The sequence below is a fragment of the Gopherus evgoodei genome, chromosome 7, assembly GCF_007399415.2.
Source record: "Gopherus evgoodei ecotype Sinaloan lineage chromosome 7, rGopEvg1_v1.p, whole genome shotgun sequence".
Lineage (NCBI taxonomy): Eukaryota > Metazoa > Chordata > Testudines > Testudinidae > Gopherus > Gopherus evgoodei.
Window position 1 is genome coordinate 10087269 of NC_044328.1, and position 16692 is coordinate 10103960.

Consider the following 16692-nt stretch of genomic DNA (forward strand, 5'->3'; position numbering starts at 1 on the left):
ATAAACAAAAAGACAGTTCCTGCCCCCAAACAATTTACAATTTTAAGTTTCTTTAAAAGAACACTGGCGGGCTTAACAGCATTTAAATATTTAAGCTAAAGATATTTACTTAGTTTACTTATAACTTGAAGAATTAGAGTTAAAAAATTACTTTCAGCTTTCAGAGTTAGGCTCTCACAAATTTTTGCTCACCTGATTTATGCAAATCAGCTGTCTGAGAATGTATATAACAGGTTACAGTCAATAAATAATTGACTTGTGTGTATAAATTAGGCATATGCACCTAAATTTGTATACACCTAAATTTGAGAACCTGGCACTGAAAACAAAGTCTTATTTTCACTTATGTTTCCCTCAGCCTAAACAATGAGAAGACTAATCAGTTTCACTTTTGTAATCAGTTTCTAGTCAATTTCACTGAGATAGTCTAGCACAAAGCTGTACTGTTGGCTAGTATGTAGTGGAATGGCAGAGAAATATATTTGTTCGTTTGCACTGGATAGTTTTCAGAAATGTCATTGAAGCATTTCTTATTGGTTTAAGTTTTTACAATTGAACTTATTTTTTCAAAATCTATATTTTTGGCCAAATTATACAAAAGTCCCTTTACATTCTTTTAAGTTTTTCCTTTCACATGTAGAGGTCTAGTATAGGTGTAATAAATGTCGTGTAATATCAGTTTGTAAATAGTCCAAGATTTATGTTCCAGAGCAGGAGGCAGAATGAACCATTATCTTTTTATGAAACAGTATCGCATGGAACAAGTCAGATTCAGTTTCTTTTCATTTTGAGTATTACATTGTTCTAAGGTTCAACCCTTTCTGGTGGTAAAAGTATTGACAAGCAGATTTATATAACATGCTGGTTAAGTATGCTGTGCTAGTGTCTGATCCATGGAGGATAAGACCCTATTGCAGCTATCAGCTAAGGTAATTACTTATTTGGCTAAATTGATACAATTCTGTGCTGAAGGTTCTGAGTTCCATCCCTGTGGTAATGAGTGTGTTTTTCGGAGTGTTGTCCTGAACAAGGAATAGAATCCTAATCTCCTTCATAAAAGGTGGGAATATTGCTACTATGCTACAGTGAGAGACGGTATTAAAAAAACAAAGGTGACTGGGTAGAATTATGTCATGAAACTGAAATTTCATTGTCTACTGTCATGGTGCACCGGGGATTGTGATAGCTTTCTCTTCAGTCAAGTAGAAGTTGTCCTTGAAGTACTTAACTGTGATGGCTTCATGATGAAGACCTCAGGAGATTGTTGGTCTGTAAAACAGGTTTCTAATAAATAAAACACCTAATTAAAAGTATATATAGCTTTGAAAAAAGTGTTGTATGCAAAACTGCATGGGTCATAGGATTGTGTTATTGAAAGCCTTTTTAAAATTGTGTTGATCTGCCAGTGTGCATTATCTTGAAAGCTCAGCCTTCTGAAAGAGGGGTACTACTTAGAATTAAACTTAGAGAGCAAAGATTTTAGCTGAATTGGTGAGATTTGTTTTAAGAATAATATAAATTTAGAAAAGGGAAAATAAGACAGGACTACGTGAACTTTGACCTCTTTGTAGAAAAAATACTCAACAGTAGTCATATTACAACATCCTAATACTTAGTCAGAAAATAAACCGTGTGAAAACATTAAGACTGCATATTTATCCAAACGTACTTCAAATGTGCCCACACAGAAATCGATTTTTTTCCCAATTGCTAGGTCTGCAAACTCAATCTGAAAATCAAACTGTTTCCCATTCCCCTTTTAAATTATCACCAGTAACAAAGTTCTTTTATCAGTACCTAAGTGATTATTTATTTCACTGTGTACAAGGCAGAATAGAAACTGTCTTGCTCTTCCAGAGTTTTATAGGCTCTGTACCCATAGAAGTGAAAAAGTAAGCCAAACTGAGTGTGCAGAAATGTTGAATTGGTGTGTGCCATTTTTACTGAGCTGCATTTGACTGCCATCCCACTTTGAAGTCCTCTCTATAAAGTAACAGCAAAACTTGACAATTTTATTGGAATTATTGGAATGTGTACCAAAGGATACAAAAATGGGTTTTCCTGCTCTGTGTTCTCCAAAAGAACTGGGTGTTCTAATTATATATAGGTTTCGGTGCAAATTGTGATTTTTGTGGGTGTACTTCATAACATATAATGTCTAACGACCTGATTGAACCCTCAAATCAAGTGTCTAGGTATTTAGAGTGCTATGAACTGTCAAAACCAGGAGCCACTTCTCAGAATCAGGTGCTATGTTTCATAATTGGATCACCTTTCGTTTGTTACCATTGTTCCCTTCCCACCTCCCTCCACTTCTTACTTTTACAATACCATAAAACGTTCATAGTACCAATGAAATATCATTCCTGGAATATTTTAAAATCACATGTTCAGAGGCAAAAGGTCTTTGTAAATATAGTTGAATTCGTATTTATGCAGAACACAAAGTATGCTAGGTGCCTCATAGACACAATGAGACAGGTCCTTGCTGGCCTGCCTACAGTACCACATCAAAAATGCATTATTTACATTTTCACTTGTGTACTCATCACTAACTACTTCACTCATTTTTTACTCCACCCTCATCTCTCTCCTTCTCTGATAATGGTGGTGGTAAATTTGTGTTCTGGTAGTGCCGTTCTCCCTATGCTCTGAAGCAGATCTTTTGTTATGCTCCCTGTAGGATGAGAGAATTTTTCCAATGAAAAATTATCACCTGTCTACAACTCTCTCCCTCTCTCAAATCCTCCCCTCAATCCCATCTTAAATGCAAATGCACAAATTTCTTACCCGAGAAGAATGTTTCCCCAAACCAGTTCTTGCGACTCTTCCTTGGAGTCTCGTTAGGGTATTTGTCGAAGGCTTTTTAAAAGTCTTAAATAAATCACGATGTGGCTACAGCTACATACATGCATACAAATAAATCATGTCAATCGGTTTAACATACTCAAAGAATTGTAGTAGATTAGAGACAAGATTTTCTTTAACAGAAACAATGCTAATTTGTCACTGTCATATCACATGTACAGTAGAACCTCAGAATTAAACACCGGAGTTGTGAACTGACCAGTCAACCCCACTCCTCATTTGGAACCAAAAGTATGCAATCAGGCAGCACCAGAGACCCTCTCCCCCCAAAAAAAAGAAAGGGGGAAAAAAAAAGGCAAGTACAGTATAGTACTGTTTTAAAGGTAGACTGCTGAAAAAAACTCAAGGAAAAGTAGCGTTTTTCTTTTGCTTAGTAAAGGTACAAAGCTGTTATTAAGTCAATGTTCAGTTGTAAACTTTTGAAAAAACGTTTTGTTCAGAGTTATGAACAACCTCCATTCCCAAGGTGTTTGTAACTCTGCGGCTCTACTGCACATAAGCAGTTTAATAATTCTATTGTAATGGCCATTTAAGTTACTTTAACTATTGCTGTGTTAATGTTTTGCTGCTCTGTACTTCCCAGGATCATCTAATGCATTTTTTAAACTTAAGTACTTTTGTTATCCTGTAGTTAATTCAGAAGTGCTGGGTGTATACCATCTGGTCCTGGTGAACTGTTGCCTTTCAAACTTGTTCCAGAACCGTCTCCTCTTGACTCTTTAGTTTCTGGCTGTACTTTTTCTTTATTACCTGAAAAAGTAGATTCTGAGTAGGTATTTCCCCAACATCTTGTATTTGAGGACTGATGTAAAGAAATAACTTAATTTCTCTGCAATATCCTTGTCTTTCTTAATTGCTTCCTATACTCCAGCAAACTCAGCAGTTGTCTTCTTGCTTCTAAATAGGCTTAAAGATTTCTTTATTTATTTTTATGAAGGACATAAAATTAAGAGGCTTTTGGTTACTTGCTCTTCAAAATTCAAATTTCCACCTTATATTTTACTTGCTATAATTTATATTCCTTTCTGTATCCCTCACTAGGGTTGCATTTCCATTTTTTTGTGGGATATGGGGGTAGGTATACATTGCAATTAAAGAGCCATGGTGCAGCTGGGTTTACCCTGGTTTAATGAAAATCTTGAAATCTTTCTTTTAGTTATATTCTGCTCTAGCCTCAGAAACGAAAGAAATGAAGATCAGTAAAATTGCCCTGGAGGATGACACCGAGGAGAGCTTTTTTTTTTCCTTTTCACCTAGCTGTTGAATCATTAGTTCTTCCCCATGGGAAAGATACCAACTGAAAAAATGTTCCTGCCAATAGCTAATGCTGAACTCTGTAAACTTCCTAATGACAACTGTAGAAATCTGCCTCTAAGGTGGGACTCCAGCTTAGTCTCCATATCTAGCAAATCTCCATTCCATTGGGGTCACAGTGATGAATATTGGGATAGAAAAATGCAAAAGTGATAGTGAGTCAGATTGTGTGCATGAGAAGTATGAAGAACCAGAGGAAAAATCTTGGGGTGATGAAGTCAAGAAAGCATTTCAGTTTGCAAGTCTGTTACTTAGTCTAACCTTGTGCAGTCCTTTGATCTCATTTTTATTACATTTTTCCATGTTGCTGGTATGGAACTGTCTTGCATAAAAATGTCAATACTAATAGTTAGAGATAAATGTTGCATTTTATAAAATGTCTACTTTTTGGTTTAGCACACAGATCAATAGTAAATTTTCAACACAATTGAATTTGCTGTTACCTAGTTTCTTGCCTTAAGGGAACTAAATGTTTTCTTTGTGAATGCAGTCTTTATGCTATGCTGAAGCTGGTCTGGTCTATGCTGCAAGGGAATTATTTTTGTATTGCAGTTCTGGGATGCCTCTTCTGTTCATACACAAAATTCACTAAGATGTTGGGACCATTCTATGGGTTTTTATCATTTTGCGTTTAGTTTACACACAGTTTCTGCTTGCACCTGTTCAGTCTTCACCAGTGTAGACAGTGGGTGTAGCAGCTGCACTGGTGTAGTCAATCATCCTCCTAGCTCCGTCTCGTAATACTGTGTCCCACTACTCAATGACACAGCAATTCAAGGGCTGTCCAGTACTATCTTGCATTTCATTTCCCCTTTTCAGCGGATCTGACAATACAGAGGAATTTATTTAGTGTGTACAGGAACTCCTTTCCCCATTCCAGGAATCGTGACTGCAATCAAGTTGTGATGTTCCTTGGGAAATTGGTTTGATGACATTTACCGAGAATTTCCTAATTTCCCTGAATTTTTCAACCTTCACTTGAAAGTAATTAATTTCTTTTGTTACATGCTGCACTCATACAAGCTCCCTTTACCTCAGGTTTCAGGTGGGAAACAATTTGGGGGTTTTAGTATATCCTCCTTCCTCCTTGTTGAGTGCTGTAATTAATTCATGTTGTAAGTTAAGAAGATCCTAAATTAAACTCAAAGAAAATATTATTCAAGTTCTCTTAAAATATGCATGAAATCCATTTATACAAATGCTATAACCATTGTACAGAAAAATGATAAAACAATTATAACTGTGACCATTCACCTAAAAGGCTAAATTCTTTCTACTCAGTACGTTTTCCACATAAATTACATTTATTAATCAAAACCATTAGCTTGTATTTCTTATCTGTTCCTTAGGGTGGTCAGAAATAAACGGGAAAAGGCTCATTCCTTCCACTATAATGATGCACTCAAATCCAATAGTGGGGGGGAAGTATGTCGTGCTGAAGTTATACAATTACTTTGTAATACTTTCTAGGGTCAGGACATTTTTTATCTTTAATGTATCTCGTATAGCTTTCTGGGTAGACTAGATTATTTTGCTTTATTCTGCAGTCAGTGAACCTAGTGAGGGATTAATAAATACCACAGCTATGGAAAGTGTTTGTAATCTATTGCTGGCGCTAGTGAACGTAGATTCAGTTTTGAAAAATATAAGCTTGAAATGAATACAACTTGACACACTACTTAAGACATTAATTGATGCTAAAATGGAAAGGTATCACTAATACTAGCACTGTCCTCTTCCTTGTACGGTCCAACAAGAGCTCTTTATTCTGTTGCTATGTCATCTGGTCCAGCATTTATCATGTAGTAAAGGATTTCAGAATTTCAATCTGCTTAAATATGGGAAGAGAGAGAATGGACAGTCACAAGATATAATACAGTGGAAAAGGAGCTATATTGCAAATTGTGTATACAGTCCAAGGTTATTTTCCCCAGTGAATTTTGGCAGGAGATACTGAACCCTGTTTGATATTGAAATAACTGCTCTCTCTAATTTAATATTAATCTCTAGATGTGTATGTATAGAATACATATGTACATACTAACAAAATTATATCTATAGGTAGATGGATAAAAAACAAAGCTGCATTCTGTTTTTTGAGTAACTCAAACATTTAAAAAATTCTGGATGTAGGACATGTTAGTTGGTCTCGTTGTCATGACAGGTATTCAAAATCAGCCTTACATGGGACCCAGGTTTCAGCCTTAAATTATGGAGACATTAGTCTTTTCGTAATAACAATATGATTGTCAATCAGCACTTATGTGTGATTTTGTCATGCTGCTTTTATAACACATACTGTGCATGAGAAGATGACGGTGAGGTGTTTGCTGCTCTTTAGACTTTACGGACATGTTTAAAAAGAAGGCATTTTGTCATCTTCTCAAAAGTACTTTATTTCTCTGAACATTTATATGAATAGTCTACTAAGTTTACCTTCTAAGAATTTGCAGTTTAGGCTAAGAGAAATTCTTTGTGAAGAATGCAGTGAGATATTGTTACTGTGATAGATTTTTCACTAATGACACAAATCCCTTTACATTTTCTGTTATCAGAACTACTCTGTGCAGATGGCAACATATTTGGGCCAGAGAAATGTTTGTTCTTTCAGCTAGCTATTTGTCATAACAACGGTTGACTCCATTTGTTCATTCTGTCCCTCCTTTCAAGAGAACTGTTGTTGGAAAGCATCTGCGTCCACAAAGCAAATGATTCAAATGGACTCGTAGAATTTAAGGTCAGAAGGGACCATCATGATCATCTAGTGGAACATGCCCACTTACGACTGTTGATTTATTCAGTTGATTTCTTATAGCATCTCTGTTGTAGTCAGTAGATGTGTATTCAATCCACCCAGTGCATTGATCTTGGGCAGTGGTACTCTACCACTTATATTAGCTGCCGGAATCACTTTCAGTGTGGTTTTGTTTTGTTTTTTTTCCATGTCAGTAAGGAAAGCATCTCCAATGTGAGAATTTTTCCCTTTGCAATGAAGTGGGCAAGAAAGGGAACTTAGTTTTGATGCTTCATCGGGCTCTTTCTGCTGAGTTGTATGTCAGTGTAGACTGACAAGAGTAAGAATGTAACAAAGATTTAAAAAGTTCACGTCTCTGCAACCCCTTCACCCCAAAAAAGATTATAAAATGATGTTGCGCTTTATTTTGGACCATCACATGGTTTGACAGCTTCTCACCACATGCTCTATATGCTACACCGCTGAACTCCGGTGGATCAAAGCAAGTTCAATATAACATGGTTTCGCCTATAACGTGGTAAGCTTTTTTAGCTCCCAAGGACAATGTTATATCGAGGTAGAGGTGTATGTGGAACTGAAGGCCTAACAGTGGTCATTATACTCTGTTTACTATACTATCTCTTGAAATTCCTTTCCTCAAATCACTAAACAACGTCATGATGTCATCCACTTCCTATTCTAAAATCTGATTTATATAGGGCAACAGCCTTCACTCAGTTTTAGGATTCAGTTTGTTTACTTGAAATAAAGATCTGTTGCACATGTCATTTTTTGTACCAACAATTTGTCTAAAATAAAACCTATCTTTAATCCCACACAAGCAGAATCAGCATAATCTTCATCTATAACTATCTGGAATTGAGTTAGAATGCTAGATAGGCACTGATACTTTTCTCCCAAGACTCAAAATCCAAATATTCCTAGCATCCAAGGCAGCCATGTCCAAACAAAATGAACTGTCTGTATGTGTTGTTGCAACCATGTGTGTGTCTTTTGCCACAATTCTCTGTAGGTCCAAGGAATGGAGTGGAGAGAATGTTGCTCCCCAAGTCAGAATATTCCTCCACTTCAGCAGATGTACTTCAGCAGATGTACCTGCCCTCCCACAATTGGCCATGGAGGATGAGAATTAAATATGATAAAATGGAATGTGCCATAGCATGAACTTGACTTCGTCATTGAGACATAACAGTAAAGTTATAGCCACAGAACTTGAATCTTGTTCCAGACCTAAGCTTTGCTGATCATAAATTAAGAACTAGTGCCCTAAAATGCTGCCAGAATTCTCTGATTACCTTTAAATAACATCTGCAGTATGGTATAAAAACGGGTTAGTGTTCCCTCCCTCCCTCCTTTATATTTTGTCATAAAAAGAACTGTATGTCCCAATAGTCTAGAAGGGGCACAGACTCCCAAAATGTTGGGGCACTATAGGACGTTATTGTGGCCTACTCTCTTGCTCTTTCATTCTCTTCTGTGTATTGTGGGATTGCTGCTTATTGCTGGGTTCATTCCTCTCTTGATTGTTTCCATTGCAATGCTCGTTGCTTATAATACATGCATAAATTGAGTGCATATCCAGTCATGCAGGAGCACCATGAACCAGGGTTGGCCAATCTGTAACTGAGAAGGAACCAGAATTTACCAATGTACATTGCCAAAGAGCCACAGTAATACATCAGCAATCCCCCATAAGCTCCCCCCCACCGTTCCCAGCACCTCCTGCCCACCAGCAGCTCCGCCAATTTGTGCCTCCCCCTCCGTCTGTCCCCACACCTCCCAATCAGCTGTTTCATGGCATGCAGGAGGCACTGGGGTAGGGGGAAATGGAAGAACAAGAGCATGGCAGCTCAGGGGAGGGGGCTGGAAGGGATGTAGTCAGGGTAGAGCCAGGGGTTGAGCAGTGAGCACCCCCCAGCACACTGGAAAGTTGGTGCATGTAGCTCCAGCCGCAGAGTCAGTTCCTATACAAGGAGCCACATATTAACTTCTGAAGAGCCACATCTTGCTTCAGAGCCACAGGTTGGCCACCCCTGACCATAAGCAATACTTTCACACTTGTTGCGAGACTGTTTTGGGGAAGTGCAATGAACGTAGGCAGTATAGTGTGGGATTTGGTGACAAAATACTCTTTGTACTATGTTTCTCTGAGCTGTGTAGATCTTTGCAGCGCATAACAGTGAGACAGACTGAGAAAATCAGAATAAAAAAACTGTGAATAGACAACATGCTTTTAACTTTGCAGGCCTTTTGGTAAATGGGTTTGAATTTTTTTTACCTCAAAAAAGTACCATAACTATCATCTGAAGAGGTTAAGTATTGAGAATTTGTAATGAAATTTACCATTCATTTTTACAATGTAATCCATGGCATCAGAGTTTACCCCAGGCTAGCCCTCGAGGTCTGCAAGGAGATCCTAGAAGGGTAGAGGTGAATAAAATACCACTGGAGGGTACATTCCTAAAATAGGTATTATTTCTGCAATATCTATTCACTACTGTTCCAAACATTGTCACTTACCCAGTGAATAGAAGTTGAAGCTATTAAAATCTACAGTGTTAAATCTTCAGCTCCATTGAAATCAAAACATGCAAAAAAAAAAAAAAAGCATTAAAAATATTTTGGATCTTTTGTTGCTGACACTGAAGTCAATGAAACTTTATCCTTGCAGAGATTTGTGCCCGATTCTTACCTCCCATACATCAGGATAAATCAGGTGTGAAGTTTTGCTGGTGTAAAACAGATATAAATCAGAAGAGAATCCAGGCTTTCTTTCTTTAAGACTTAACAAATAAGATTTTATTTCAACCTTCCTTACGTTTTTAGCTATTATTGAGTATTTAAAATGCATTATTCTGTAGGAATAGGTTTCCTGTTTAACTTAACAAACATGCCATTTTAAGTCTCAATCAGCAGTAGTTTTCTTGGTTTTCCAGCTTGTCAGCAAAATAATTGATTCTGTTTTGATGTTTCACAAGCTATTTGTTCTTTGCAGCCTGAAAGTAATTCTAGGTGGTGATTTCTCTATATGTAACCTACTGTAATGAATTTTTCAAAATTCAGTACAAACTGCTTGCCTCCATGATGTTCCTAGCTTCAATTAAGCTGAAAGGGATGAATAATGAGAATAACCAAGCTCTTATACTTCTCACAGTACCAAATCAAAATCAGGGATAGCTGGCACAGGTCTTTTTGAATACACTGAGATTCATTCAGATAGCTGGAATCTATACTTTATGCTTTCGAAGGATGCTGATGCGGTTTTGAATTTGATTGTACTAGATTGTGATCCTGGTACATCAGAAATATTTTGCAGCCGTAAATTTAAGGTACACACAATACTTTGTTTTAAAACTGTAGCTGTGTATATCTGACCATTTATTTTTACTTCCATGTTGTCGTTTTATTTGGTGGAACTAGACATTAAAAAAAAAGTGTTTTTTGGTGTGTTCACAGGTGAGTTGTGTAACCTCATAACTCTGGATGTAGCGCACAATCAGCTTGAACATCTTCCAAAGGAGATTGGAAATTGCACACAAATCACCAACCTTGACTTGCAGCACAATGAGCTCTTGGACCTACCAGAAACCATAGGTATGTGAAGGTGGGGTTGGGGAGAGACATCACTGCTTTCCAAATGTTCAAGTCACTGAACAATAAGAATAGAACATCTAAGAATAAAATGTGGACTGTAACGATAGAAGGGATAGGAATTTTGTTGTGGGCATTTTCACTATCAAGATCTCAAAGGGATATACACTTTCTAAAAATGTAAACTCTCTCAAACACAAACACTGTTAATTCTAGCTACAGTAAGGGGTGGTCTGCACTGGAAAATTAGGTCAACCCAGCTATGTTGCTCAAGGGTGTGAGAAAACCCACATGAGTGACGGACTTATGCCAACCTAAATCCTCTTCTTGACATCACTAGATCAACAAAATATTCTTCCATTGATCTAGCTAGCACCTCTTGAGGTTCTCCCGTTGGTGTAAGTAGTGTCTACACTAAAGCTGTGTTAGGATAGCATTTTAAGTGGGAACATACCCTGAGAAGAGTGATCTAAACGTGTGGCTGAGAACAAGAAATTCCTGGGTTCTAAACCTGGCTCTGACACCGTTTTCTGTGACCTGGGGTGAGTCACTTAGCCTCTGTCTTAGATTTCCTATTTATAAAATAGGAATACTGTTTGCTTATCCACCACATAGTGAAATTGAGTAGTGAGTTGTTCATGTTAATAAATCTATTTGTAGATGAATGGTGCTACAGAAGTGCTAAAAATTATTAGTTTAAGGATAACATTCTGCATTGTATTTCAGTATTTGCTTTGAGTAGAAAAAAATAGACAAGACTCACAGAATCAGTTTCAAGTACTAATTTATTCTTTGTATTTTCTACTTTTTAATAATATAATTTGAAAATCCACTTCCAAGTTCCCAAATGTACCATCTCACTCAGTAAAATACAGGTTTTGATGTTGGGATTGGGAGTAGGAGTACTGAAATAAACTGGTCTTTCCCTAGTTGGCTTCAGAAGTGCATATAGGACTGCACAGGTGAGGACTTTTCTTATTTTATTAAATCTCTGTTGAACAAATGGTAGAATAAAACCAATTGTTTAAAAAACACAGCCCATCATGGTTGTAAGCTTTCAGCCTTGTTGAGGGGGCAAATAAAAGACAAAACTGCACCACTTAGGCAACATCTAATATTAATAGAGCATTTCAGTATTTTTTTATATATATAATGGGAAAATAAATGGAGGGATGAGGGGCAGAAGAGTGAAGAACCATTTAGAAAGACACCAGCTATTTTTAGTAGCAAATTGTTGACCATGAAGATATTTGACCTTTTTACCCAGAGAGCTCTACCTGAATTGAGCTTGCATGGATGAAATACACACTGTTGCTGAATTTCATCTTGTCCAGTTAATTTTGTGTTTAAAAACTAGGAGACATCTTTCCAGCTGGAATTTGCATCCGATTGCAGAATTTGTAAGCATAGCTCTAACTTTAACTCTTTTATCAAGATTGGCAACATCACTACCAAAATAAAATTGTCCTAACTTCAGTCTACAGGTGTAGTGCTCTTTGCTCATGTCAATCAAATTTTATAAATTGTCAGTGTACATTAGGGAGGTAGTTAGGATTTTTGGAAAGGTCAAGCCTTGAGTCTTCAAAATTGTTAAGGGCTAGAGTAGAAAAAAGTGCTACCCAAGTGATTTAGAATAGGAGGAAATTTAAAGAGAGGCAACAATGTTTCAGGCTGCAAGGCTTGATTTATGTCAAAGATTAAAAATAGCAAATACAAGTAGCTTGGTTAACTAAAGAAACTAAGAGGGTACACGTGTTTACAAATATCTGAGGGTTATAAACACCAAGAAAATGACAGGAACTAGGATGGTACAAGAGGTAGTACTAGAGTATCTCATACTTTATGGCTTCTGTAGGCTGAGCTCATTTGGCAAACCAGAGGGTCCTTGCATTTCTCTCCCCTGCTTCCCCCCCCCCATATAGACAGACAGACAGACAAGGGGCTCTGTGTGCACCCCTTGCCTCATGGCAGAAGTTCTGTCTTCCCCTTTCCCCCCAGGCTAAGGGTTCTGTGTAGTCCCTTCATACAAGCTTCCCCATGCTGCTTCCTTTCCCCTCAGTGCCAGGGACTCTGTGCACTCTCTCCAGAACTGTTGTTTTCTTTCTTTCTTGCTGGGAGAGAAATTACTTAAGCTGTGTCTACGCTATGTACATTACAGCGGCACAATTGAGAGAGCTCTCCTGCTGGCAAAATAAAACCATCCCTGATCGACAAAAGTTTTAACAAGAAAAGTGCAGTGTAGACGGTCGTAGGCTGTCAATGTGTTAAACCAGGGGTTCTCAAAACTGGAGGTTGGGACCCTCAGGAGTTCGCAGTGTTCTTACATGGGGGGGTCATGAGCTGCCAGCCTCCACCCCAAACCCTGCTTTGCCTCCAGCTTTTATAATAGTGTTAAATATATAAAAAGCATTTTTAATTGATGGGGTGGGGAGGGTCGCCCTCAGGGGCTTGCTATGTGAAAGGGGTCACTAGTAAAAATGTTTGAGAGTCACTGGGTTAAACTCTATTGGGAATCTGGTCAGAGCTAAGATAGGAGTATTGTTTATGCTGGAAGGCATTCATGAGTGCTATCCACCAATTGTTTGATCTGTAGGTCATTGCAGAGGTGCTTGAGGCTGTGGCAGTACTAAACAGATGACCAGGGAGCCATGTGTCTCCATTTTTCCTTTTTCAGTTTTCTGACTTTTCCCAAAATCAGTAGGGTTCTGGTAATTGATTTTGAAATTGATCAGATGCAGTATTAAAAAGTTAGAGAAATGCCTTTAAACTGAGTATATGGCCTTGCAATCTCAGCTAAGAGCATCAGATTAAATTAAGGCCTCAATCCATGAAATGCATAGGCAGGTATTTAAATTTAAACACATTAGTAGTCCCAATTTAAATTGGTACTTAAAGTTAAGCAAATGCCTAAATGCTTTGGAGGATCAGAGCCTCAGACAGGAAAATTGAGATGAATATTAGGAAAAGTTCCCGGCAATGAGATTTATAGGCATAATCTCCCAAGCGAGAGGGTGGAAACCTCATATCCTAGAACATGTGAAGCTAGGCTAGACAGAGCACTAGAAAATGTACTGTATGAAACAATGCTGCATTAACAGAGGATGATTGCGATGACCTAGGCCTTGTCTACATGAGAAAGGTGCACTCGTTTTAACATAAATTCTTTTTTAAAACAGTGCAAATCCCTGTATGAACACTTGTTTCAGAATAAGAGCAGTTTATTTCAGTTTATTAAATTGATTTGTAATTGATTTAAGATAAACCAAAATAAGTGTACATAAAGCCTTTTGAAGTAGTTTAACTAAACTGCTTTAAAATGACACCTTAAGTTAAACTGATTCAACTTTCTTGTGTAGATAAGCACTTAATGTGCTCTCTAATTTATGGTTTCTGTGAATTCTTAGCATTTTTCCCACTGACCTGCTCTTTTGTAGTGGAAACACATAAGAGTTAGGAAACCTGGATTCTGTTCCTGGCTCTGCTACTAATTGGATGTGACCTTGGGAAAGTCACATAAGTACTCTGTGCCTAACTTTCCCCCTTTGTAAAAGGAAAAAAAAATTATTTGCCTATGTAAAACACTTTAAGATAACAAAACATGTTCTGTAAGCAATAAGTGTTATTTCTGCACTGCTACGGGTTATCTCTTTTTACTAACAATGTTTTCTGGTGTCAAGTATCAGAAGGGTAGCCGTGTTAGTCTGGATCCGTAAAGGCAGCAAAGAGTCCTGTGGCACCTTATAGACTAACAGACGTTTTGGAGCATGAGCTTTCGTGGGTGAATACCCACTTCGTCAGATGCATGTAGTGGAAATTTCCAGGGGCAAGTATATATATGCAGGCAAGCTAGAGATAATGAGGTAGTTCAATCAGGGAGGATGAGGCCCTGTTCTAGCAGTTGAGGTGTGAAAACCAAGGGAGGAGAAACTGGTTCTGTAATTGGCAAGCCATTCACAGTCTGTTTAATCCTGCTCTGATGGTGTCAAATTTGCAGATGAGCTGATGAACTCGGCAGTTTCTCTTTGAAGTCTGGTCCTGATGTTTTCTGGTGTTTCTCAAAGCTATTATAGTTATAATTTTCCTGTTTGTTGGATTTTTTTTGTGGGAGAGGGCTCTCTGTCCATTTCTTTTTAAAAAATATATGAATGTTTCAGGAGGAACACCTCCTCCTCCCCCCATTGCTCTTCTTTGTAGCTACACTTCTGTTCCTTAAGTATGTGGCCAGTAAACAATTGCTGCTGCTTGATTTTAACATTTTTATGTTTGTGTGTCCAGTAGACTACCTTTATCTTGTTGTGTTATTTTTGCACTTTCTACCAATAAATGCTCTTCTGATTGACATCAGTTATGTCTCAAAGATTTCTACACAGATCTTAGACATTTTAACTGACATATAAATTCCAGAAAATGAGCTTGGATATCTGAAAGTTCCTTTCTTCACATCACCCTAATAGAAACTTGTCATTTAGTACTTCTAATGTATTTGTGATTCTCTAGCCTTAAGTATGTGGTTCATTCTTTAGAAAGAATTAAAGTAAAAGAATGTATTCATTCTTTTTTTAGCCTTTGATTTCGTCAATATAAAGAGTATGTTAGAAAGGTTGCTCAGTGGAGTTACATTTAAGATAGATTTCTTTCTGCCTTAGCAGCCTGATGGAAACTATTTGTAAGAGTTAGTAGCAGTTTACCACCTAGAGAGCTATGGAAAGAAATGTCTCCATTTAAATGGGCTAATACCTATGTGTTATAGGTGAACACCTTCCCTAGCTGTTCTAGGCTATTAGTGTTAATTTCTGTGCAAAATATTGATACATTATATTGAGAGATCTGTTGAAAGGCAATCATTAAATTTCTCAAAGTGGTTTGTAAAACTTACTTTAGAATAGGCTACATGGAAAGACCATGCTTACAGAAGATAGTCTTAAGAGGATATGAAAGAATCACGCAACTTTTTATATAATCAGTTTATAAGTTAATAGAAGTGAGAAATTACTGGCAATGCAGCTGAAGTAGCTTGGGCCTCTTGTAGGCATGCAGTTCACTGAAAAAGTGATACTGTAGTAATCTTTAGTATGTTGCTGTCAATGAATCAACTCCTCATCTGCCAAAGATGGTTTTTCTGTACATTTTCTTGATAGTTTAAGTTTTGCAATGGCATATTTTTGGCTTCTAAAGGCATTTTTGTAGCCTTTTAAAGTTGCTTATGTTCTTTCTCTAAACATATAGCTATACCTATATGGTGCTTATCTCTACAGAACATCAGTGCTTTGCAGCTCTACAGTCTGCCAAGTCAGATGTAGACTGGTGGAAGATAACACTGCACTGTGCTTGCTAACTGTTGTTGATTTTAGTCTGATTATATTTTTGCACTAATGGAAAAAAGAATCTGTATCAGCCATTATCAGTCATATATGAGTATTACTGATCGAGGATGAATCTGTCGTTCAGAATGCATTATTTGTTGCTATATAAAATAGAGTTCAGAATAAGTCCATAAGTTCTAGGGGTAGTGGTGAGGGGAACGAAACTCCACTAATTGATAATGATCGACCTACATTTATGCATAATACAAAAGAGGCAGTCTTAGCCAGTTCAGCAACAGTGGCTTTATTTCTTAGTCATTACGGTTTTGGTACAACATTAAAACAAGTTGTGGCTTGATTTTTAGATTATAGCTTGTTTTGTGGTTAGAATAGTTCAGTGAGAGAGTTTTAGCACGGAGATAGAGATGCAGTGAATTGTCTATGACTTTGGAATCCAGAGTCTGGCTTGCTTTATTTCAGATGTTTGTTTTTTTTCTAGGCTGGAGAATTTTCTTTCTAACTTTTTAATCTCTCCTGTTTTTCTTAGTTATCCCCCCATCCCATCCCCCCCCACCTTGACACTTACCTGGTGGTTGGGAGTGATGAGTGTTTCTTGCAAATCTACACATTGCCAGGTTCCAGCATATTTGATGTCTGAGCACTGTTGAAGTTTCTCTGATTTAGTCAGTGCAAAAAACCTAATCAAAGACATCTGTTAATCATAAATAACTAATTTAGAATCAATCTGTTGTTGTAACAATTTATTGTGCCTTTCGAGTTTGCTAGGTCTATTCTCCCCCGACCCCCCCCCGGTCGGAAACATCTTTTAATGAAATCCTGTAAGAGGAAAGGTTTGTCAAG

General features: G+C 37.4%; 1 protein-coding gene across 2 annotated transcripts in view; it reads left to right on the top strand.

The window, feature by feature from the left end:
• The window catches only part of SHOC2 (SHOC2 leucine rich repeat scaffold protein), a 111829-nt gene that overhangs the window by 58074 nt on the left and 37063 nt on the right, over positions 1-16692 (top strand). For both annotated transcript variants that reach the window (XM_030568915.1, XM_030568916.1), the window contains one exon: positions 10394-10531. In XM_030568915.1, coding sequence (XP_030424775.1) covers positions 10394-10531 — 138 coding nt within the window. The remainder of the gene's footprint in view (positions 1-10393; positions 10532-16692) is intronic.